The sequence below is a fragment of the Aedes aegypti genome, chromosome 2 (assembly GCF_002204515.2).
Source record: "Aedes aegypti strain LVP_AGWG chromosome 2, AaegL5.0 Primary Assembly, whole genome shotgun sequence".
In the NCBI taxonomy this organism is placed as follows: domain Eukaryota; kingdom Metazoa; phylum Arthropoda; class Insecta; order Diptera; family Culicidae; genus Aedes; species Aedes aegypti.
In genome coordinates this window covers 386,920,879-386,945,893 of record NC_035108.1, presented here as the reverse complement: position 1 = coordinate 386,945,893, position 25,015 = coordinate 386,920,879, and the positions used below count along the sequence as shown (strand labels likewise).

Below are 25,015 nucleotides of genomic sequence, written 5' to 3'. Positions count from 1 at the left end.
GTAGAACATGGTGTTCGAGACGAAACTTGAATGTACTTCGCGAACACTCGGTGTCCAGAATTCAATTTGAAGCATATGAATTTTCAACAAAAAAAAACATCAAATTTCAACATTGAGGTTTAAATTTTAAAATTAAATATTGTGCATATATTCAATAGTTAATCAATAGTTCGAGAAAAATAACAAAATTGTGTTACGTAAAAACCGAGAATTTTGTTACGTAATTGATGGATAGCCTCTGCATACGGGCACAAAGGTGGTGTACGAAGCGGAAGTCAGAAACACCTAAGAATCGTGAAGGTTCGGACTGCTCCAGAAATAACACTCAATACTGATGAGCATGCTCCTCTACAAAACGCACGTCAATGTAGCTGAAGTCATCGAGGTATGAAGTAGGCGTGGGAAATTTATTTTGAAACATCAAACATCATGAGAATTCGTAAGCCTAGCCAAACGAGACATAATTTACTAATTCACGACAGCAATGTTTGTTATGACACCTTTCATCATGAACAACTCCGGTACCTTTACCCTAATATTGTACTGGATCTTTAAAATCAAATCGAAGCCAACGTTATTGCTTCAGATTCAATGTAATTGCCTCAGCCGTAGATTCATCATCACCTGTTCCTCGATAAACCTTCAATCCGCCCCAAAACCAAAGCACACCGTCTGGAGCTGTAGCCAAAAATTTGCATATCATGCCGCGATGATGAAAGACTGAGGTCGGCCGTTTCGCGCCTTCTTTTCACACCATCGTAGGTTTTTTTACACACACACGGTTGGCATAAAAACCAACCCACAGACACCAATCACGCAAACGGGCTCAGAACGGAAACATCCTGTTAGGCAACGTGAACCTGCCGGTTTCCTCGAACGCTATCATATTTTGCTTAAAACCCGTTGATTAACTACAAACTGATCACAAGTAGGACAATTATTATCGAATTGTACTTGAATCGTTAGCCCTGCCGACGACGACGACGGGTTGGAAGGTCGGAACTGCACAAGGCACTAATGATAACTTCTTTGGATCTCAACTGTCGATCGGTATCGCCAAAAGTGTGTACCGAAGAACACTGCGAGTGTAAGCTCAATGAGCGATTACGCTTTTACAAACATGATCATTATCTCGCCATGTCTTTCCCCACCTTGGGCAACTCGGAACAGAGTAAAAGCGAAGTGAAACATCAACGATGAGCACGTGCGAGCAAGAAATATTAGTGCAATTACTCATTACTTAAGGTCCGCTGCCCGGGGTCTGAAGCTTGGAACCGGTGCGCGTTTAGTGTGGTCTCAACCCTAACAGAGACACTTTTTCTTTGAGGGTAGACCTCAGCTGACTAAAGGTGAAGATATAAACACAACAGCTCTGATAAAGTTAATGATAATTTTAGGAAATTTACTTTACAGCTCTTTCGTCAAGAAGGAAAACGTTGGGGCAAAACATGATAAATTAGGCATGTATAATTAGAGTCACTGAAGGAACAACATAGACATCTGTCGCATCCAATACTCACCATTCGAAGTCATATCGTCCGTCCAGAGTCCTCCATTTCGCAGTATCCGGTTGACCGAGCTCACCGAAGGTATCGTGTTGGGATCGCAAATCCTTTGGGCCAGCAACTGGTCGCGAATTTCCCAGGCAAACATGCCGGGATTTTCCTGCTTGAAGCGTAGAATTTTCTTCACCACGGTTGGCGTTGCCACTTGCTGTAACGACAGTAAAAGGAAAAAAACGCAAAGTAGAGTTATTGGTGGCTCATTTTTACGACATGCATGCAATACCCGTAACAAGAGTCAGCATTCGTTTCGTGACCGTTTTGCTGCTACAAAAGACGCTAATCATAATTTCAACACTTTTTCAATTATAACCCACTGGAGCTACCCATATAAGGGGTGATAGAAGCGTGCAAGTCGCCATTCATCACAATCAAAGGCATTGCCGTAACCCGATGGAGGTTTTCCAGATCCCATGGTGGATCATAAATATAAACCTTATCGTGCTACGATGGCAATTATGGGACAAAATTTTGAACAAATTTACACCCTGTTATGTAAATCAGGACTACGCCAATCGGGAAATTGCAGTCGTAAATCTAGAGAATTATTGCGGCTATGGGTGACCACAACCGTGAGGAAGTTTATTTCCGTAACTCGCTGTTTCCATCATGAATAAGATTGTGGATGATGGGGTTATGGATGAATGTTTTATACAACAATTTACTTTGTAACAACTAAGTTCGGTGTATTGAAAAGTTTTCAAGAAAAAATAATACAAATCGTGCTTTTCACTTCAATACATTTGCAATGGAATACACTTACTTGCTACTAATCCCATCACATAAAATTATGCAAATTTCCTATCTGCACTAAATAATAGAACCCTCCGATTAAAACTGACTTAAAAAATAGGTTGTTCCACTTTCCAAGAAAGGCAGTTCCTTGAATGTTGCTTCCTCGAATCCTTCTTTTTTGCATATCCCAATTGTCCGACAAATTTTTGACACTCATAATTATCATTAACTCATACGTACACCTAGACGATCACTTTACATCAATAGGCCTATCTGATATGAATCCTTCTTATTTGATGTGCAGTTTTTCCCAGATGCACTTCTCAGAGCCTTTTTGCAATAGAGTATTTAGTCAAGAATGATTACAAATACCCTTCTTATGATAGCTTCCTTTGTTTGCTGCTGAATCACCTTTTTAATTATTTCTTGCACCTTTTTGAACTACATTATTCCGCGGAGAAACTTGTCATTCGTCGAAATTGGGCATTCGGGATTTTAGCGCTCGAGGAAATGATATTCGGGGAAACGACATTCAGGGAATTGAACATAATCCAAAAATTGACTAGCCATGAGTCTAATTTTTTATCATTGCTTATTCATTTGGTAGAAGCACCGGTTTTGACCAAATGCCAGTTGTAGCCACGATGGATTATACACCGTTTTACATAGCCAATCAGAATGATACCTTTTATGCTCGATAGATCACATTCATATGATAGAGCTATATTCACCTACTCGACCAAATTGAGTCAAAATATGAGAAAAACAATTAATTTTCCTCTACACTACAACCCTCATATAACTAATTTGGCCACAGTACTCCTAATTTAGCCACTCTCGTGAGAAATCAATGTGTGTGGCCAATTTAGATATAGAGAGGCCTATTTAATAACGGGATTTTCAAAGCAAAAAAATGGTTTTAGCTCAGTTCCGATATTTCACATACATAAGCTTGCATTTTAAATGCACTCCCGTGCATAAGTTTGGGTTCACCCCCTGAAAAACATACAAAAGTGTTCAGTCCACATCTCTGTGACTATACGTCCAATTGAAACTCTCTATGCCGCTTTTGAAAGGTAAAGATTTATTCTTACTTATGTATTTTTCCAAAAACATTTTTTGAATTTTGTATACTTAATTTTTACTTAAAGTTGTGACATTTGAAAAGGATGATCCTCAACTCTTAAAAGTAGGCCCTCCAGCTAGCTAGCAGGCAATTCTTCTTCCTCCCATATCCCTAACAGAGTACGGTGCAGTATTTCGTACAGCTGCCCACTACCGTGCTTGAAAAGTTCGGCAGGGAGCTCGTCTTTTCATTTCTAACTTTTATATGTTTCCGTACCGGACAGAGGGATTGATGATCGGACGTGATGAGAGGGTTTTTAAAATAACTTCTGCTTCAAGTGGAGTATCAGAACAGACTGAAGTCTGATTTATTTTTTTCTCTTGTTCGAGCCCTTCGGCTCTCGCGCTCGTTCGTCCGATAGACGAACGTCAAATGACACATCGTTAGGGATGCTCATAATGAACATATCAATTCTTCCCCCTTCACGAAGTTACAACTATTCAGAATGTGAAATTATGATCAGAAAATACAATAAACTATGTATAAGACAAGAATCGAATTCAATGTTAATTGATCTGAAACTAATCCGAAAACTTTAAATCATGCTAGTTGTATTGATATTCATCTCTACGATTACTTTTCTTCGAACGCTTTGATCTACGGAGCTCAACTATATCGTCAACAGGAATCGGTTGCTTTCGACCTCCCTTCGGAGCCTGTATCTGTGGATCCTCGCCCATAGGCGGCGGCTCTACGTCGGGAAGAATCATGCTATCGTCGTGTCTACCGTTTTGCTTCTGCTTGGTTACCAAAACGTTCGGCCCTTGCCAGGTTGTATCCGCCTTACAGATCCTTATCTGCGTTCGATGGGCCATTGCGACCACGTTTCCAATGGAAATCTGACTCAGATTCTTCGACATCATCGTCGTCCTGGGTGTTCATTCTTTCCAGCAATTCGGAGATGTGCCTGTCCGCCGATGGCCCTGGTCTATATGAATCAACCAGATTCACTGCGTCACGGTGTAAATTCTTCAGCTTGAAGCACTTCTTCCGAATATGGCCTTTAATTCCGCAAAAATTGCAGATCATTTGGGAATAGTCGGGTCGCTGCCATTGCCGATGCCCCTGTCGTCCCTCCCGTGCTTGGGTATTACTTCCATCTGCTCTACGTCCCCCTCGGTATGGTTGCTGCCATTTCTCCGTCGGTCTAAAACCTAAACGACTTTTAACGGGCCCTCTACTGCTAGTACCATCTGCCTCATCATCTCTTGCCAGTCGATAGACTTGGGCCAATCTTGACGCCGTTGCTCCTACCCTTTGGCTTGGACTGCTGTATAGTGCTGCTACCAAACTAGAGTGCCCCCCATTTTGTTGTTCAGCTGTACCGGCATTAGCTCGAGCTACTTCCCAAGTAGCTATAAGTTTTTCGGCATTGGCCAGAGTCAACTTTTCCTCACTCAAAAGTCGTTGTCTAAGGTTTTTATCCCTGATGTCGGCTACAACGCGGTCTAGGATAGCAACCTGTTTATAGCTTTCAAAACCGCAAAATTCGGCTTGCAATTTCAGATTCAAAATGAAATCCTCCGTACTTTCGTCCGGATTTTGGACCCTGGTAGCAAATTTGTACCTTTGTACCATATCGGGATCTGTTTTGTCCGAGCTTTGAAACAATATCGTCCAGTGACGCTTCCTCAAAATTTCCCGCAGGATAAAGAAGTTTTATCTCGGCAAAAATTACCGGACCACTAATTGTAATAAAGTATGCCAATTTGTCCTCCTCCTTTACATCATTTACACGGAAAAAATATTTCATGCGGGTGTACCAATCGTTAAACGATGTACCACGCCGATAAGGCTCCATAGAAAAGGCCATGGTGGAACTCATTGTACCTAGCGGGATTTGGGGAAAGTGTGCCACCTTAAGCAAATTGTTCTCTAACTTTGTCTAAAGCTTAAAAAACCCGCCAATTCAGCCTCACGATGTTAGTTTCACATCTTTTCATAAGCACTGTGCCATTTAAAAAGTAAATAATTTCAAAAAGTATTAGTTTTGGAGCTCCTCAAATATCATCCAAAATACCCTGATTTTCAACACTATGGGACAAGTGTGCCACCCTTATGGGGCAAGACGGCCATCGAATGAACATTCATGTAATTCTACTTGTAATGAAATTTTCATTATTTCCTGTTAATATTGCTAACAAAGCAAAGCCTAATTGACAATTTTAAAAATATTTTTAGGTTTACCGTCATGAGGGGATGCTTTATAACAAGGTTCATCACATGTGGAACTCTCTACTAGTCAATTCGAATAACTAAAATCGTTTTTTTTTTGTCTCCATTCAATGCGATATATGAATTACTCTTTCATTATGGAGGATCTGTATAATATTATACTAGATCAGCACTAAATAGAGGTAAAATATTGATGAAAATAAGTAAAATAGTTCTTAAAACGCCTAAAACCGTGTTATTATCGAATATTTGGAGAAAACAATCATTGTGGGAGCAAAAATGTTCGCTATTCCTTTTCTACACTTCAAAAACCACTACTGGTGCCTCATTTTGGTTCATTATCATGATTTTGTTGATGATGTTTACATTTTTATGAATTTCACCCCAACCATTTTTGTTTACCAAATAGTTGGCACACTTGCCCCAAAAAGTAAAGATTTCAACCAAAATGGATTTTGTATGTAAAACTAAATATTTTTTTCGTTTAAATGCCACAATTACTTACACATTTGTATAGCTTCACAATGTACAGTACGTTTGAAAAATTCGTTATTAATTTACCTCTCACCATGCTATTTAGAAACAGCGAAATCTTATAAAAAATTACTGAAATTTTATGGTTTTCACAAAAGTCGATGTAAATACGTGAAAAATAGAGCAATTTGCGTCATATTTTGACCATTGTATTATGGACTATAAGGGAACATATTGTTAAGCTCAAATCAAAAATATAGTTTGTAGTTTTTACAAAAATCAGGGGTGGCACACTTGCCCCTATGGCAGACTTGCCCCAAATTCCGCTATTATGTTCTTATCTAGCACAATCTTTGCTTCACCTCTGCAACTCAACCTGAGCGGTCGTCGAACAAGGTAGACCGGATGCCTGAATTCCTTTGAAATAACCGAGGACAATCGTCTTTCAACTGTTTCTAGATTTCACAGCGTCGAAAACCCTTTCGTTGACCCAACCGAGAAATCTATCGGAAGCCACCCGAAAAACTCCACCGTGAGCTTCCGAACCTTTGCGACGGCTTGGTCCTTCTCTGGCTGCTAAACGAGACTGCTGAATCGTTTATCCGGTAACCGGTGCCCGTCCCACGGCGAAATGAAGCACTTTGGTGGTAAAAATGTGTATTTTCTTTATCACTTTGCACGCGAAAGCTATTTACTCGTCGCCACTTTTATATGTTTCCATACCGGACAGAGGGATTGATGATCGGACGTGATGAGAGGGTTTTTAAAATAACTTCTGCTTCAAGTGGAGTATCAGAACAGACTGAAGTCTGATTTATTTTTTTCTCTTGTTCGAGCCCTTCGGCTCTCGCGCTCGTTCGTCCGATAGACGAACGTCAAATGACACATCGTTAGGGATGCTCATAACGAACATATCACTAGCCTCATCTAGCGTCGGGGGCTCCACAGCTCGTCCATCGTTGCTGATGGTTAATATGTTCTCACACGCGCTTGTGTGATTGCACATGACTGGAAACAGCGCTGTTTTTCTCCGTACGCTTTTGACAGTTTATTTGATTTATTTATTTATTTATTATTAGTCAACAGGTAAAATGGTCACCCCAATGACAAAATTCTTAAAACTAAGACATAAAGTGATGAAGTCAAATTTTTACTAACATAAGACACGTCTAAAATTACACTTATTTCTTTCACGCGATACATTAAAGTCAAATACAAAATAACACTGATTGAATAAACGCGACATGCTTCGGACTGGTTCGTGAAGGCTATAATTAGTACGAGTGACAGAAAGGTTGAAAAACGAATGCGTTCGGAGATTGCGGCGCCGTGTATTGATGTCTAGCATGTTGAGCAACGCAGGGCAATCCATGTTGCCTTGCAGAAGATCGCCAATAAAACAGGCCTTGGCAACGTTGCGCCTTGCTTCGAGAGAGTCGAGGTTAATCAATTGACAGCGGCTGCTATAACTAGGCAGGTTCAATGGGTCCCTCCATCTGAGATGACGTAAAGCGAAACGGATGAATTTTCGTTGAACAGTTTCGATGCGCTGAATTTCATTTTGATAATACGGTGACCAGACAACCGAAGAATACTCTAATATAGGGCGTACTATTGAGCAATATAATGATTTCAGACAGTAGATATCCTTGATTTTTTTGGCGAATCTAAACACGAAACCTAGCTGTGCAGAAGCCTTCGACACAATGTATGAAACATGGTCCTTAAAAGTCAGCTTGGAATCTATCATAATTCCCAAATCCTTGATAGTCGATTCGCGTTGCAGTTGCTCACCTGCCAAGGCGTAGGCAAACGGGATCATAGATTGTTTGCGCCCAAACGAAATTACCGAACATTTCGAAGTATTCAGCAACATTCGATTTAAGCGACACCATTCAGCAAATGTTTCGAGTTGTCGTTGCAGGAACACAGTATCTTTTGGCTGCTTTATCGTGTAGTAAAGTTTTACATCATCAGCATATGACAACTTCAAACATTTGAGGACGAAATTGACATCGTTCATATACAAAAGGAACAAGAATGGGCCAAGGTGACTGCCTTGTGGAACGCCGGACCAAGCAGGAAAGGGCAACGAAACATGATCTGCAATTTTTACCGACATGCTACGACCAGTTAAATAGGATCGAAGCCAGTTCGTAAAATCTCCGCATATCATTTTGTTACATGTTGTTTTGAGCCTCAGTAATGATGTCTTCTTCATGGTGCTTTTACTTTCTGCGGTGAATTCTTTTCTCTTCTGCTCTAGCTTTCTTGTACCGCTCTCTATTCTGCCGGGTACCAGAAACTAACATCCGGATTCTGGCAACATTCTTCTCATCCTCCACATTCTGGCACTCCTCATCAAACCAACAATTTTTGGGTCGTCTCTGAGCAATACCTATCACATCTCGTGCTGTGCTGCTGTGCTCATCGCACTCCCACAGATTGTTGAGGTTATCGCCAGCGTTGGGCAAATTTGACCAGAACATCGATGTTACTGAATCGATTCAAATTCGATACGTCGAATCGATTCACAGATTTAATCGAATCACTCGAATCGATGTTCCTGAATCGACTCGATGTTCAACCTCATATGAAAAATTAAAGAGAATATGCTCTACAAATAAGATCAAATGAATTTGCATACCATATTTAAAATTCCTCGAACTGAATAACGTTTGAAATTGAAAATTATATATAAACCACTTCAAGGCTGATGCAAAACTAGGTTTATGGCTCAACAACTCATTGAAAATCCTATCAACTTCATCCTTTCGAATCGCAACAAAAAATCGAATGAAGGAAATCGATTCACTCGATTTTGAGTGCTCCTAACATCGATTTAAAAAATCGATTAATCGGAACGAGAAAATCGATTTTCGGAACATCGATTCAAAATCGCCTATCACTAGTTATCGCCCACGTTGTATCCCCTTATCCGCTCATCAAGCTTCCGGCGGTACTCGTCTGCTACACTTTCTGTTGATAAGCGCTGGATATTGAAACGCAACGGTCGCTGTGTCCTTGTATTCGCCTTGGTAGTGAAAAAATCCTCTCTTCCGAACGGAGCGTTAGCATCCCCGATAACAATTTTTACGTTGTGTTTTGGGCACTCTCCGTAGGTCTTGTCGAGACAATCATAAAACGTATCCTTCGTGTCGTCGAGTTTATCATTTGTCAGCGCATAGATATTGATCCGACTGTAGTTGAAGAGTTTGCTCCATATCCTCAATACGCAGATTCGTTCATTAACCGGTTTCCACCTCATAACCCAGTCAACATTTTGGTTGGTATAACTCCTGTTATACATCATTCTATATGAACCAAATCAATCGTATAGAATGCACGAAAAGGCTATATACCTACCAAAGTGGAGGCTATATGCGTACTTGGCACGACTTGTTCAGACTTTCTGCGATCAGATATACGATGCCACAACATTTGGATGAAAATAAAAAAAAAGTTTCCAGAGTGTCTCGAACGCGGGACCTCCGGATTAGGAATACGACACCTTACCACTGTACCACCAAGGGTTAGATATTTGGAAAGTGATTTTTTGCCAAGATCAATACATGTTCCATGTACAGCGACACATACTTTGTTGTTCTTTGAGGCGCATCATCAGCAGATACCAAGTTTGGGTGGCAATTTTTGCTAACTTATTGCGATTCCATACGATGCTTTCTGGATTGATATACGATCTGTCAGTTTTTACAACTTAACGCGATTCTATGTTGCACTATTTACGACATGTTTTGTTGTCAACACATATTGTCGTTTATGAATCGTAGTGGGGATTCATATACAACTTGTGTTGACATTGATGACGCTTAATATAGCATCTTATGCGATTCTGATTTTTGACGTACGAATATGTGATTTTGGATGCACATTCTTATACGATACGTGGTTCACTGGGAACTCTCTTCGTATGTTTCCCGATCACTATGAATTCGACACCATGCTCTGTTCTATCGCTGACACTCTGGTATTTGAAAGCTGTGTTGACGATGGGATCCACCACCCTGAATTCACGTTTTCCAGTTCTACGCCATCTTACTTCCTGAACAGCAGCCACGCTCATTCCAACCTTCTGGAATTCACAAGCAAAAAGGCTCAATCGTCCGGGCTCATTTAACGTCCTGACATTCCAGGTACCGAGTATCCAATCAAAGTCCTTATTTCGTTGCCAGGTCGGTTGCCGACAATATCGTTCGTTATTTCTCCTTTCTCCATTTTTCGTGGTATTCGATATGCTACCTTACCAGGGTCGCGATAGCTACATCACGATTGTGGGGCTGTCACCTTAGGTGTAGCTGACGTGATACAGCATTTCATACTCAGCCGCTGGATGCCAGAACAGACGCTGTTTGAGCCGTACCTCCTTGGTGGACAGACGCTCGAGACGCACCTCCTCTAGCTGATGTCAGAAGGACAACAATGCCCAGGCTGCACTACCAGCAAAGTACGCAACCCTTAGCTGGCGGTCTTTGTCATCGTTTGACCCAAGGAAGCGTGAGGTAGGGACTTGTGAGGACCAGGGCTATGTTGGACGCTCCTTCCTGGTTTTCGGCTCACAATTTCAAAGCCCAAATTCGACATATTTGTAGTATAAATAGGGCTTCCCTTATAATTGTTTTTGACATTTTGTCTTAGACTGGACAAAACCGGTGCATTTACCCAATACCAATTACCATTTGTCAAACAACTTCAATGTCAGGTTTCAGCAGATGAGGGCTCTTTTCAGGATTTCAGTTCATCAGATCTCCTGATAATACAACTTATTTTTTATTAACTAAAAACCCTCCAATGATTGATTAGAACCCAACTGGTAACTTAAGTTAACTTTGAGTTTGTTTACTCTCCCATTTCAAATATCTCATGAATTTATTTTCAATCCTATGAAAAAATCAATAAATCAATAAAAATCCTATAAAAAAAGAAAGCTCCTGAAAAAAAAATTAAAAAGGTTAAGATACTCGGTAATTCATCTATTATTTTTTATTTTACTGTCAGGGTACTGAAACTACTATTCTATCAAACACATCTTAAAGACTAGTTGAATATCTGATTAAAGCAAAGCTAGACAATCGTCTATTCCTTTATCTTTACGTTTCGAAAATCTATCTAAGTATTATTTGTACCAAGGGCCTCCGTCAAGATATCTGATCCGGGTCCCCTGGAGCCCAAATGTTATGCAGGAAGATTGGGCTAATATCCAACGAAAATATAACAAGGACCAATCATTAGTACCGTAAATTCGGGTGAAATTGATCAGTAGGGTGAAATTGATCACTGTGTCACTCGATTTTATTTCTTCCTAATGGAGCACAAATATCAATGTAACCTGCAGTGAATGAACGTTGTTTGTTGTAAGTATGTCCAAATTGTGTGTTGTGAAGTTTTTTGCGTTCAAAAATGTTCATTTCTATGAAAATAATGAAAGATTTCAAAATCTTGTGCGGTGCAGTGTTGACAAACATCAATAAACTTCTAGTTCTAGACAAGGATTTGGACATGGTATAATCCTGAAAGTTTGTGAGGATACTTAAGACATGTCCCTAAACTAGATTTCGTACTCAGTTATTTTTGATACAAAAGCAGTTATCTCATATACTTCAAGCTGAATTAAAAAACAAAACCATAAACAGTCATGCCCATTTCGCCAATCTGCTTTAAATGTGAATGTTTAGCAAAATATTCATAGCTATTCGTGGTTATATAGCACAACAATCATCAAAAAGCGTGTCAAACTATCGCCAATGGTTCTACGTTGGAACAGAAAAATTGCGTGCCTCCGATCAGCAAACTATTCCGAGAAGTTCCCAGAAATCCTCTACCATAGGCATATCAAAGACTGGAAAATAAGGCAATTTTGGGGTTGAAAATTAGTGCTTGGACGCAATGAGAACTGTTTCATCGCTGAGGGTTCCGTCCTTAACTAGGGGTTTGCGTATAATTGCCGGTACACCCCCGCTCCCAAAGTTATTCTTAAAGGGTAACAAAACGTTCACGGATACATTTAATTGTGGAAAGCTTTTAATTTTATCTCAATGAAATGGAACTTCCGAAGCGAAATGGGCTGGAATGTGCCGTGCAGGCAAGGAAATCTTTTCCTGAAGGTGGCAATAAAATGGTCTTATCGCGTTTCCGAACTGATATCACGCCCCAAATAGTGAGCGTTTTACTAAAAACCTAGCGCTACTATGCTATTGTGGGTGTGAAGCCGTACAATGACCATTTAAAGTCACCCAATAAATCTGACCGAAGGTGACGCGAACAACAAAATCAAAAATAACCATTCCACTCGCCCTTACCTTTCCAAATCCGCTCTGTTATTAAAATTAATTGTTCAATCACCTTTCGCTGTTTTGACCATTATTATTGCTGTCACAATGTTATCATTCGGTTGCCTTCGATCAAATTCGTTTACATCAACATGATTACAAGTTTTATTCTAGACACCTGAATCAGTATTTAATGTTCCCCATTGTAGTACCGACCACCTTGGGACAACAACCGCGAGCAGTGTATGCAAATTGAAAGTACAAATTATTTTAATTGTAACCTTTTTGTTTTTTTATTGCGCCCCCACTCGCGCCAATCGTTGAAGAAATATTTTCCGCCGCGTCCGACCCCTTTGCTATAAATCTTTATGATCGACAATCGATCATTTACCTCAACTGAGCGGTGGCCATTGCGGGTCGGATGCCAACAATAAGTCACAATGTTTGCCACGGAAAAAGCACATCAGAGGTGAAAATAATCGTAGACTATCTCGAATTCTGAATGTGCAAAATTTACAACCCGAGATTATAAGCAAATTCAAACTTGATTCGAAAAATTAAAACTTTTGTTCTTTGGTGGTGTTTATCGGGTGTAAACCTGAGTTTTTCATGAAGAAGTGTTGTTATATACATGAAGTAATTTTTTGCTTGTTGCAAATTTATTTAAAATAATTATTTAAACAAATATGTACGACTGTTGTTCTAGCATGGAATTAAATTCAAAGTTTTTGGTTTCAACCAATTGGTCAACTAATATCTTGAACCAGTCTGCCCCGTAGCAAGTAAGTGAATCCCTGTCGGGAAAACACTAGAAATTATTTTATTATCATAATCAACGGTTCGGTCGCAAAGGTTCTAGCAAGCATCAACGACTACGGCTGCGCTTGGCGGTTTGATAGAAATCAGACTGGGAAAAGCAGCATTGCAAGTACAGTCCCCAATCGAACTGGACTGGGAGCGAAATTGGTGCTGGGCGCTCCTTCGTTTCGTGTAATTCTATTATTTATGGTGAGATTAACACCTTTCGTAGTCTTCGCCGTTGTGGTCTATGGTGATTGCACTGTCGGTGATGTGATTTGATTTTATGCTATTAACGGTCATTCATTGTTGCTTATATTGCTGGATGGGGGTAATCATAGGGCACGGAACCGAGTGCAAGCGAAACAAAAATCGATTTGAACCATGATGAGTGATAGAATTATTCGAATGTTATGGCAGTGCCTATAATAGAATAATGTAATTTGGAACGATTAATGTGCTCATTATTCAGAAAAACCTGCGAGATCTAAGAGCAGCCATACGAAGAGGAGATTGTGTGTAAAATTTTAAATCTTATTTTTTTAAGAAACACTGCTGTTATTGGATTATTTTAGTAAATGTAGTACTGTTATTTAAAATGACTTAGATTGTTTTATAAGAACCTGCTCCAAACTTTAGTGCGCTTAGAGAACTTCCATGTTTTTATCAGAAGCATCGATTTTTTTTTGTTTTCGTGATCAACTATGGACTTCCTTTTGATTCTCAAGGATAATCCGTCTGTAAGTGTTGCGCTTCAGTATGTTTCTCTTTTTTATATAAATTTCGCTTTACAACCGACTTGTTGGCATTTTTTTGTCCTCACACAGTATCAAAAGTAACTATTTTTTTTCCAAATCTCATGTTACACTCCCGTGCAAAAGTTTGGGTTCACCCCATAAAAAACATACAAAAGTGTTCAGTCCATATCTCTGTGATTACACGTCTAATTGAAACTCTCTAAGCCGCATTCGAAAGGCAAAGAGTTATTCTTACTTCATATGTATTTTTTCAAAAATATTCTTTGATTTTTGTATACTAAATTTTTACTTAAAGTTGTGACATTTTTCAAAAAACACACTGAACAATCATATCAAATTTCCTCAGCATTGGATCGACCAAAATTTTAAATCAAAGTATCGTTAGAATCGTAATCTTATATTCTTTGAAGAGACCACACGAAATGTTGGCGAAAAAATCTAGAAAGTAATCAAAATCAATGAAACAGTCAGTCACGCATGACTTGCAAAAGTTTGGGTTCACCCCTCAGTATGATGCAAATCGTGCAAAAGTTTGGGTTCATCTGAGCCGCACACACATCATGTTTGTCAATAACTCTGCCATTTGTCAACCGATTTTAATTTAAAGCTTTTCTTAGCGCAAATAATGGCGCGTATATGATTGGTTTGAGATTTCAAAGATTTAAGTAAGTTAAGGTGTACCCAAACTTTTGCACGATACACCATACTGAGGGGTGAACCCAAACTTTTGCACGATGACTTCACTCACTGTTTTATTGATTTTGAATACTTTCCAAATTTTTCCGTCAAAATTTCGTGTGGTCTCTTCGAAGAATATAAGATTACGATTCTAATGATACTTTGATTTAAAATTTTGGTCGATCCAATGCTGAGGAAATTAGATATGATTTTTCAGTGTGTTTTTTTAAAAATGTCACAACTTTAAGTAAAAATTTAGTATACAAAGTTAAAGAATGTTTTTGGAAAAATACATACGAAGTAAGAATAACTCTTTGCCTTTCGAATGCGGCTTAGAGTGTTTCAATTGGACGTATAATCACAGAGATATGGACTGAACACTTTTGCATGTTTTTAAGGGGGTGAACCCAAACTTATGCACGGGAGTGTATATTAGCCTGGGACACGGTTATATGAAAAATTTAGATTCTCGCTCCAGTCCACTTTTTGGATTGCATTTAGGTCCCATAACAACTGTGCAAAATTTCAGCTCGATCGGAGAAACTATATTTTAGCGCCAGCCGTTCAAAGTTTGTATGGGATTTACTATGGGAAAACTTACTTTTGCAAAGAAAAATCGCCAGAGGCCGCCCATTGACCTCTATAAAAATTCAAAACACAAATCTCGATAGGCATTTCTACGATGAACAACATTGCCGAAGACCGCAAAGCAATCCGGTGCTTGTGAAAAAAGTTATTAAGCATAGACTATTCAGAAATTTTGCTCGATTTTGTTATTATTGTTATTCCTTTACGTGTTAATCAACATCGCGTTGCCAATAGGTTTTCATTGAATAACTTTTTTCACAAGTGTCGGATTGTTTCGCGGTCTTCGGCAATATTCTTCATCGTAAAAATACCTATCGAGGTATGTGTTCAGAATTTTTATAGAGATCAATGGGCGACCTCTGACGATTTTTCTCTGCAAAAGTAAGTTTTCCCATAGTAAATCCCATACAAACTTTGAACGGCTGGCGCTAAAATATAGTTTCTTCGATCGAGCTGAAATTTTGCACAGTTGTTATGGGACCTAAATGCAATCCAAAAAGTGGACTGGAGCGAGAATCTAAATTTTGTCCCACACTAGTGTATATGCACGATGATGGTCTAACGGCTATCACTTTTGATTTAGAGGCAGATGATCATAAGTAAAATCGCGGACCTAAATCGCCTTACCCCAATACCTTTACGCTTCCCAGACAACCAGAATGTACGCATAACGAAATTACCTTTTGCGTTCGTAGGATACCATTCGCGTTGATTCAAGGATTGAACCATCGAAGAGGGGAATTCCATGCCACAGATGTACATTAGCTTACTTATCTCGTCCGAGAACGATTCCGCCTGAACCTTGCGGACAATCATTAGTTCTGCAATGTGTAGTGTACAGGAGGAAAGAAATCCTATTCGTTGTTCATTTACTGGGCGCCGTAAGTTGTTCAGGAAACGTAACCAGTACGCGATTATCCGAATTTAATTTTTTTATAAAACGACGAAAAATTTTCTACAAAATCAGAAATTACTCCAGACTTCTCCGACGCAACGCACGTTACCACATTGCGTCGCCTTTCCAATTCCTTTTCTGGGAGAGTTGCCACGAGTTTAGACATATTTTTGGGAATTGCCAACAGCTAGATAGGTTCATGCCACACCATATCAATTTTAACGATGCAGATTGGCGAAATCCCACGCGAAATTAGGTCAGTAGGGTTGGTAGTTCCCAGAGTTGCCTAATAGCAATCATATCAGTTGATGGCTGATGCTCTAAACCTATCAATATCACTTGCGAGCAATCAATATCACTTTGTTTTGACAACCTGTGATGCGACATCGCACTCTAGATCATAATCACTGCAAAATGAGTGATCACGTGGTAGTTATCCATGCTATTAATGGATTTCAGTGACCAACGCGTAGTTTCAATCTATCTGCAGCACTTTCAAAAATATCGTACTGATAAATTGCCATTTTATTTGAGTAATTTAAGGCTAAACTTAACCCATCAGTGATATCCATAGTCTATCGTCATCAATGCACTGGTGATGGAGTAGGCAGCATGATGTTGATGTGATATAGATTGATCCGAATTGTATCGCAGTCGGCCTGTACAAATCAGCAAATTTTATGCATGTCTCCATTGATCAGCTTCCGTCAACCATTGAATTTTCGCAACTCGGTTTGCAACGAAAGCTGTTCATGTTCCATGTTCTGCATTCTGGTCCCAATCAATACCATTTGAAACAGGTAGCGCAAGATTTTAGCAAGGAATGCCTTCAAGCACCTTAGGACGATTGGAAGCCTACTTTCGTAATTTGAATCCACCGCTGTTCATCAGTGTATCGACTTGTCGCTTCGCTCATAGATTCGACGTCGTCTGCTCCAGAGATAACGTCAGCTTCGATTATCGGTGCTGCTAATGGAAACCTTTCTCACTCATCGAATGACAGTTGTTTTAAGGTTCGAGTGACGAGATATGGTACGGATTTCGTGCCGTACGGCACAGTTAGAAGCTCGAACGTGACCACCATCCCATCGGGCGTACTCCACAGCACGCATTGTAGCACGCATAATTGCCGAAACATTTTCTCGACATCAGCTACGACCATAACTTGACGAATTCTACTGCGGAGAACGGTTGACCTCAGATGCTTGCTGAATGACAGCATACAGTGCATCATTCAACGCCGTAGACGTTTTGCTGGACGCATCAAAGACCAGTACTTGACTCCTTGATAACTGGATGGTGGGGCAGAAAACGCATGTGACTGAGCTCCAGATATTCGATCATGAAGTCGATATACTGTTTTCGAAGACATTCGTCTTTTGCCAACCTTCGTTCCACCGCTCGCAACCGTTTCCGAGCGATATCCTTCGATTCACTAAGTCCAGGCAAAACTTTGGCGTTCTTAAAAAAAACGATCAACTGAGTAACATACACTTCGTAGTTGCTACTCCGTGATCAATCAGGATAGGCTCGATGTACCAATAGCCGCATAGCTAAGAACAAAAATTCGTATAAAATTGAAAAATAACGCTAGCGTCATTATTTTTACATCATCTGAAAGCTTTTTATCTTGGTTTTGTGGGAAAAATATGAAAACTACGAAAACTCAAATGTTTGTAATTATTATCGCGTGTGCCACAATAGGAATACATGTGCCTATAGTAGCACTATTTCTAATTTCTGTTCTTAAAGTAGCACTAGCATCACGGCGTTGGCAAAAAACTTATCAAAACCTTTTTTTTACAAAGCTTTTATATTTTTCATACAAAGTGTGGTTCAAAAGCTTTCGTTTGATGTAAAAAAGTTCTTAATTCATCAATTATTTCGTAAGATAAAAAATAGTTTCTCTTAGTAGTGCTACTATAGGAACAATAGGTTTACTATAGGCGCAAGGGAGCTCAAGTTTTAAGCAAAACTAATTATTTCGATCATTTTTTGAACAAAATTAAGCTGTGTATCTATGGTACTTAGATAAATAGCTCCTGACCTTCATGTCAAAAAATATTTTGAATAGATTTATAGCAAAACGGCTATAAAAAGCCACTAGTGCGACTATAGGGGACTGTCCACTAAGGGAACACCAACCCTAGTTATATTGCACAGAGAACCACTCAAGATGAAGTATGGGTTTAAGCTTTTTTCCATCTTCAATGTAAAATCACACTACCCTTGATATTTATATTTTAATTGTTTTAAGGCTTTAGCGGTCATACGACTCAAAGTTGAAGGAAGTCAATAGAAACAAATGATGGAAATGAATAGGTGGATAGGCGTCGCAAGGGAGCGACAAGATTGAAATTTAATTAGGTGGTGAAAGTTGAGCAAGCCATTTTAAAGTCAGTAAGCATCGAAGCGTCCTGTATTTTGCCTAGCTTCTCTACTGGAAAAGGGTTGGCTCAAAGCTTTGAGCTTTGCTACCAACACAGGCAAAATACAGGAGGCTTCAATGTGCTCTTATACTGACGGCAATCAACCGAACGGTTCTATCGATCGATGACTGATAGGGGAAGGGGTGGTAAAATGAACACCTTAAGGCAATCATCTTGTTTTCGATATAAAAACGAAAAATTTGTATAGTTCAATCGCACAACATCAAAAATAGGGATTTAATCTTTAGCAGCGACATGAATTCAGACTAAAATAGCTAAATTTTCACATATTTTCATCACTATCAAAAAGCGATGCAAATGTTCATTTTACCTGCACTATGTAGGTAAAATGGACAGGGGTTGGTGGTAAAATGAACACCATGCAAAAAACGTGAGCAAAACAAATATTTCTGAAAATTTTCATTGTCCCACCGAAAATACATCCAATAATGATTGTAACCCATTCAAAAAGAATTCGAAAGGTATCAGATTTGACATCATACCATAACGATATTCACCTCACTGAAAAGCCTCAAGTCTTCCGAGCTAAAAGTTACGTCAGTTCTAATTTTGAAACGTGGTTTTCTAAAATCTTAGTTTTCGTTGATATTTTCACTTCAACTGAACTCCTTATCAACTCGAACACTCAGATTTATGGTCTAAATCGTCCGTGCGCGATAAAAAATCATCGACATTTGTTTTTTCTCGGTAAAAGGCACGGTGTTCATTTTACCACCCCTGTTCATTTTACCACCACTTCCCTATTGGGAATCAACACGCAGTCAAAGATGGTTTGTCTTTATCATGTGTGCTCTTCCCGCCAGTCATCACATGATCCAGTTAGAACTGCATTTCTTATTAGCCAAATTTTTCATACATAGGAGAAGGTATCGACCGTGATTGTTTTTATTTTAATTGTTTTATGGCCTTAGCGGTCATGCGACTCAAATTAAAAGGGAGTCAAAAGAAGCATATTTATAGATTGATAACCAGTGTTGCCACATTTATATCTGTACCGTAGGCTCAAAAATCTTTTTTATCTGTACCAGAGTTTCTGAAAATCTGTACCCAAAATCTGTACCACACACAACATTAATGGATCATTGAATGTAGTTTTTGTCAGTGCTCACCGCATCAAAACAAAGGCACCACTCTACATGGGATTTAACATTGTGAAAGCATTGCTGTTCTGTCAAACAAACAAGGCTACGGTGGCGCTATCTATTCTTTCCATAGCGGCCGTTTTGGTTATTTTAATGATCCATTGTTAAAAGAAAATTTAATCCTAATTTATTTGGAAATCTAACACAGTTTTTATTGAAATAAATTCACTCTTTAAATGTTAAATTCTATGGAAATAGCATTCTATGGAAATAGCATTTTTCAACAAAAGTTTCGTGGAAATTAGTTTCAAATTTCAAGCATTTTTTGGATTTTGTGTTACAAAAATCGCCAATTCCAAAAATCTGTACCAATCTGCACTTTTCGGTTAAAATCTGTAATCTGTACCGTACAGAATCTGTACCAAAAACTATTCGAAAATCTGTACCTTTCCAGAAAAATCTGTACTTGTGGCAACACTGTTGATAACGGCACCGGCCACGTCCTTATGTCCATCGGGGAGAGGAAGGAAGGTTAATAAGTTAGCCGTTTTTACTAGAAACCCGAAGAATCTCCTGCTTTTCTCACACCTACCTTGGAACAAGGAGTGTTTTGTTAGTGATGGATGAGGTATTCGACCGTATGGATACCACTGTGGTAAGCGGTTAAGTCGATATATTCAATTATGAGTATGACGAGACGCTCTTGTGATATACAGTCCAATACCCATAATTGAAAAGATGGCCTTCTGAACGGAAACCTTCATCATCTGGTACAGGTTTTCTAGAGATGAATTTGCATTCTGACCCTTAATCCAGTAGTGAACGTGCTGGATAGCAGGATCGCTGGTCGTTGTCGATCACAACGACTGCTTTAGCCAGAACAATCTTTGATGAAACACACTGTGCCGCGGTGGAAAAAGTAGGCTCAACCGTTGAGGCATTCGCTGCCTGCGAATCTACACCTGTGTCGATCTGTTGAGCGCTGTCTCGCAGACTTGCCTTCCCTGAAGGTTCTTGGCTTTCGTTCGTCTTTCCTGTCTTGAAACACAGTAATGTATGGTGTCGAGCCTTACATTACCGACAAGAAAACTTGGATGAACATTCTCGAGCTAGATGACCACGCTTGAGACAATTGCGGTAGAGTGATTGAGCTTGCAGAAAGGACTGTCGACTGAAAGTCTGCTTCAGAAAGTTTGGATACGTGTGGATTCCATGAATCTCCGTACACGAGAGACACTTAGCGTTGTTCGACTGTACGGCGTTATTGCTGACAATCGCAGAAAAAGGCTTCCGTTGCGGTTGTAGGACTTGATCGACCCTGGATTCTACCTTCGTCGGTATACCTTAAGTATTTGATTCCCCGCTGTGGATATTCCTGCAAATCCTTTAAGGTGTCTTGCTGTTTCATAGAGAAATTTTTTCCCACCCTAGTCGTGTAATGTGATCAAGATGAAAACTAAGGAGTTCCATCAGTAACAAATATTTGTATTCGACATCCGAAATACGATAAAAATTCTGTAGCCTGAGATATATACGTGAGTTATGGTTACGCGTCGGTCCCCGAAGGAATTTCGGAATATCTCTGGATTCAGATGACCAATGATCATTATCGACATAAATTCTAGAACTAGAAGAGTTGTTTGAGAACTTGTGAAAAAATGGTGCAAAAATATCGAGAAACAAAAAAGTTATCATGACTTGAATTTGTTTCTTGCGGTAAAAATGAAGCTGCCGGTAGAGGGGTTAAAGTTCTTTCGGACATGATACTATGGTGGAGCCGTCATGCGCTAGTGGTGTTACCTAAATATCCTTCACATTTCCCTACTCAGAATAAAGATCCATTCTCCTTATCCACTCTAACGCTAGTAATCTCTAGTTTTTGTCAAATCCATATGATTTGAGCCTACTTTACATGGAAATTCAAAAATTGTCACAAGAATTCTGTAGGTCAAAAACTAGTACTTTTGCTCTACAGAGATTTAAAGACACTTCAACAGTTCGTCTATGGATTCCACGCAGTATCCTTCCAACAGTTCTTAAGAAAAGGCTTTACTAAAGAACTAGGATTACTTTAATATACGATACATAAAATTAATTAAAAAAATCGTGTGGAAAGAAATCATTCAGCAATTCATGGATTTCTGGAGATTCTTTTGCAATATATTTTTAGTGATTTCTGCATTAAAAAATCAAGTATTGAGCATGATAATTGCAAGCATTGGTTCCATAATTTGATTGCTTTGCACAGATTCTATAAGTGCGACTCTAACTACTGTACTATGTAGCAATTCACGAGCATAATTATAACATACTTTGTCAATTCTCCCTTTCATATTGAATATCGTCACCCGCCAAATATTTACTCTCCATGCTACTGGTAATCAAAATCGAACCCATCAACCAGCTGTAAATCACTTCCACAACAAGGGTTAATAATTATCACTTATCACCTGAGCATGCATGCACGCATGCAAAGAAGTAGCCACAAAAGGTCTATCGGCCGGAAAGGAAAGCTCGTTTGCACGACACGATACGGTTTGGCCGTGCCGCTGCGAAGCGCGATGTGATTATGGTCCGCTGTTCTCTTTAGCTAAACACACACACACATGGGAGTATTATCACCATGCTATTGCACGGCCATGTCCAGATACAGTGAGTAGCTCAAATGATTGATGATCAGCGTAATATAGTGTCGACATTAAACTAAATACGAAAATTATTCATTACATTACACCCGCGCGAGCGCGCAGAGCACAGTGGACAAATGCTGATCAAAAGTAGTAAAAAAATCTTTTTGTAGAAGCTGAGACAGTTCTAAGTTCTATGCGCCAGACAGGCGTGTTTTAACTACTTGGGCGGTCTTGGAACCACTCGAGGCGCAGTTTTCAACACAGCTATCTGGCGAATAAAAAATAGTGTGTTCGTAAGAATTCTTTGTAGCTTCGGGTCAGCTTTCACCCGCTGTGCAGTGGTTCGATGGTAGCACGTTGATCAAATGCGATAAAGTCAGACCGCGCGAATGACGTGATTTATTTACATTGAGGGAATAGCAAGCAGCATGGATTTCTATCGCAGCTCATAACCTTTATGCACCAGCTCCATAGTGACTTAGAGGTTTTTTTTATCGGTTCACCGGTTCATTCAGATTTGACATTTTTTGGGGGGGTGTGGGAATATCCACATGGTGCTTATGGTGTGGAGGTAAATCGATGATGTGGAAGGCCTAGACTGCTTGGCACGTCATTTAGTGGAGCTGCCGACAGTGACTGAACTGTGACAATATTCGTGACTGAGTGTGAGAACTTTAACACCTTTATTAGCCGTATCGAGAAGGCATTACTATGTGTGAAGCAATATTTTTCTAGTGTACTGATAAAAGCTTCCGACCTGAAGATACGATAGATTTTGATCGATTACGTTGCAGAATATTTTAAAGAATATGTATTTATCCTGCGATAAGGGATGAATGCCCTTCGGGTTAAAGTCCCTCTCAAACAACAACAACAACAATATGTATTTATGATATAAAAAACTTTTTTAAGGTATTGGCGCCCGATATATGCATTGTTAACATGTATACAAATGAATCCCGCAAGCAAAACAGGTGAATTGACCTCGAGGAGTGCACTACTGTTGTTGATGGCACGAGTAGCAAGGATCCTCAGACGGACAACACTAATTTATGCAAATGTTTCCACGCAGCTAATCTGACTCATCCATCGCTTGATTTGCATTTACCACCCTGGTCGAAGCAGTGTTCACACTACATTTCCCCAGCGGGTGTGCAACGAACATGAAACTCATGCTTACTTGTACCCGAAAAACGCTTAGCATGTAGCACGAACCGCAGATCTGTTCGTACCGATCCGGTGATCAGATAACGATCGTTAAATTTGATTTAAAACTCTACCCCACTCAGGCGTTATTTATCCCTGTTGGCCCTTTATGTTCACAAACAACGGAGAGTCTAACGACAAAGATCATCAACTTCCTCCAACTGACCCACTTGTCGTGAGCTAGGCAACATTGTGAGTATTGCTATGATTTATGGTGCTGCGGTTTATGCCACGTCCAGCTTCCGAACACACTCGAAACTAGCTTTGTCTCACTTGCTCTGCTCAGTGGTCGTAAAGGTTTGGGATCCGATGAGAAAGACACACAGCGCAATAACCGTTGGTGGAACGCGAGAATACATCATATATGACTCCTCCCAACTCAGCAACAACCCGACGGTATGTATTAAGAGAGCAGAAATCTCGCGAAGTGATTTACACATGTAATTACAACATTGAGGATTTCGCACCAAATAAAACATAAACTGTAAAAATACTTCTGATGTTCTAAGGCTTATATTACTCCAATCCTAGATATTTTTTATTTTGAAGACTCCTTACATCATTTTTTGATCCTCCTTAATATGTTTGATTTAGTTTTTTATTCATACAAACGTTTAATTAAAAAAAAACTTCATTTTATATAGATTAAGTACAGGATATGTCTTCTATTAAGCTTCTTCATTATTCAAAAAAACAAAAGTTCGAATAAATATTGTCTACAAACAATAAAAAACCAAGCAAAATCAATCCAAAACTAAGGTGAATTCTACTACAATAAGGCGAATAGACTACAAAGAATAATCGTAATACATCAGAAAGATTACAATAAATATTTGGCAGATCTAGGGGCAGATTGATATCTTATACAATTTTAGGTAGTATTCTCACATGAAATTTACGAAAAACTTGGGCAGTATTCTTACAAAATGTAGGACAAGATTGTCACAAAGTCTGTAGTAGGATTTTCTAAGGAAATTCTAAGCATATAATTCTTGGTACTTGGTACTTCATTATAAGACCAAAATCCGAGAAAGGTGTTTGAAAGAGTGCTCGAAGGCGTTGAAAAGTTGAAATGTAGCATATTTGGCAACACTACAAGTCAATAATGAGCCTACTACAGATATTAAAAATACATGCCTAATTATTAAACTGAAAATGGTAATCTATCAACGGTTACACAGTCGAACTTTGATTGTTCTCGATGTCAGGTCATTAAGCCGAAGTACGTTGAGGCAAAGTACAGTCAGCTATCCTATTAGACACATGGTTGGGGGGCGTTATAGGAGACCCAGGGCTTATGGGATTTCATCACTTTGGGGGTGTTGTTGAATATCTCGTATGCCAAAAGAGATAGCACAGTACAGTTATCGGCGCAGTTTCAGTTTTAAGTACGATCTACCTTTAAGTTGAGAACTTTGCCGGTAGAGGTGCTTTTTCTGATTTGCATTATATGAACCATGAGGGATAAGAATGCAAAATTTTGTTCAGAAGCTCAAGGCTGACATGCGGTGGTCATTCTAATACGGAATTACGCCACCAGGCGGCGCTTGTTTGCATGATATTTTGGTTTT

The 25,015-nt window shown here is 39.3% G+C and overlaps 1 protein-coding gene across 1 annotated transcript in view; it reads right to left on the bottom strand.

The window, feature by feature from the left end:
• The window catches only part of LOC110676949 (paired box pox-neuro protein), a 138,325-nt gene that overhangs the window by 8,344 nt on the left and 104,966 nt on the right, over positions 1-25,015 (bottom strand). Inside the window, exon 5 of the mRNA XM_021846942.1 lies at positions 1,521-1,713. Coding sequence (XP_021702634.1) covers positions 1,521-1,713 — 193 coding nt within the window. The remainder of the gene's footprint in view (positions 1-1,520; positions 1,714-25,015) is intronic.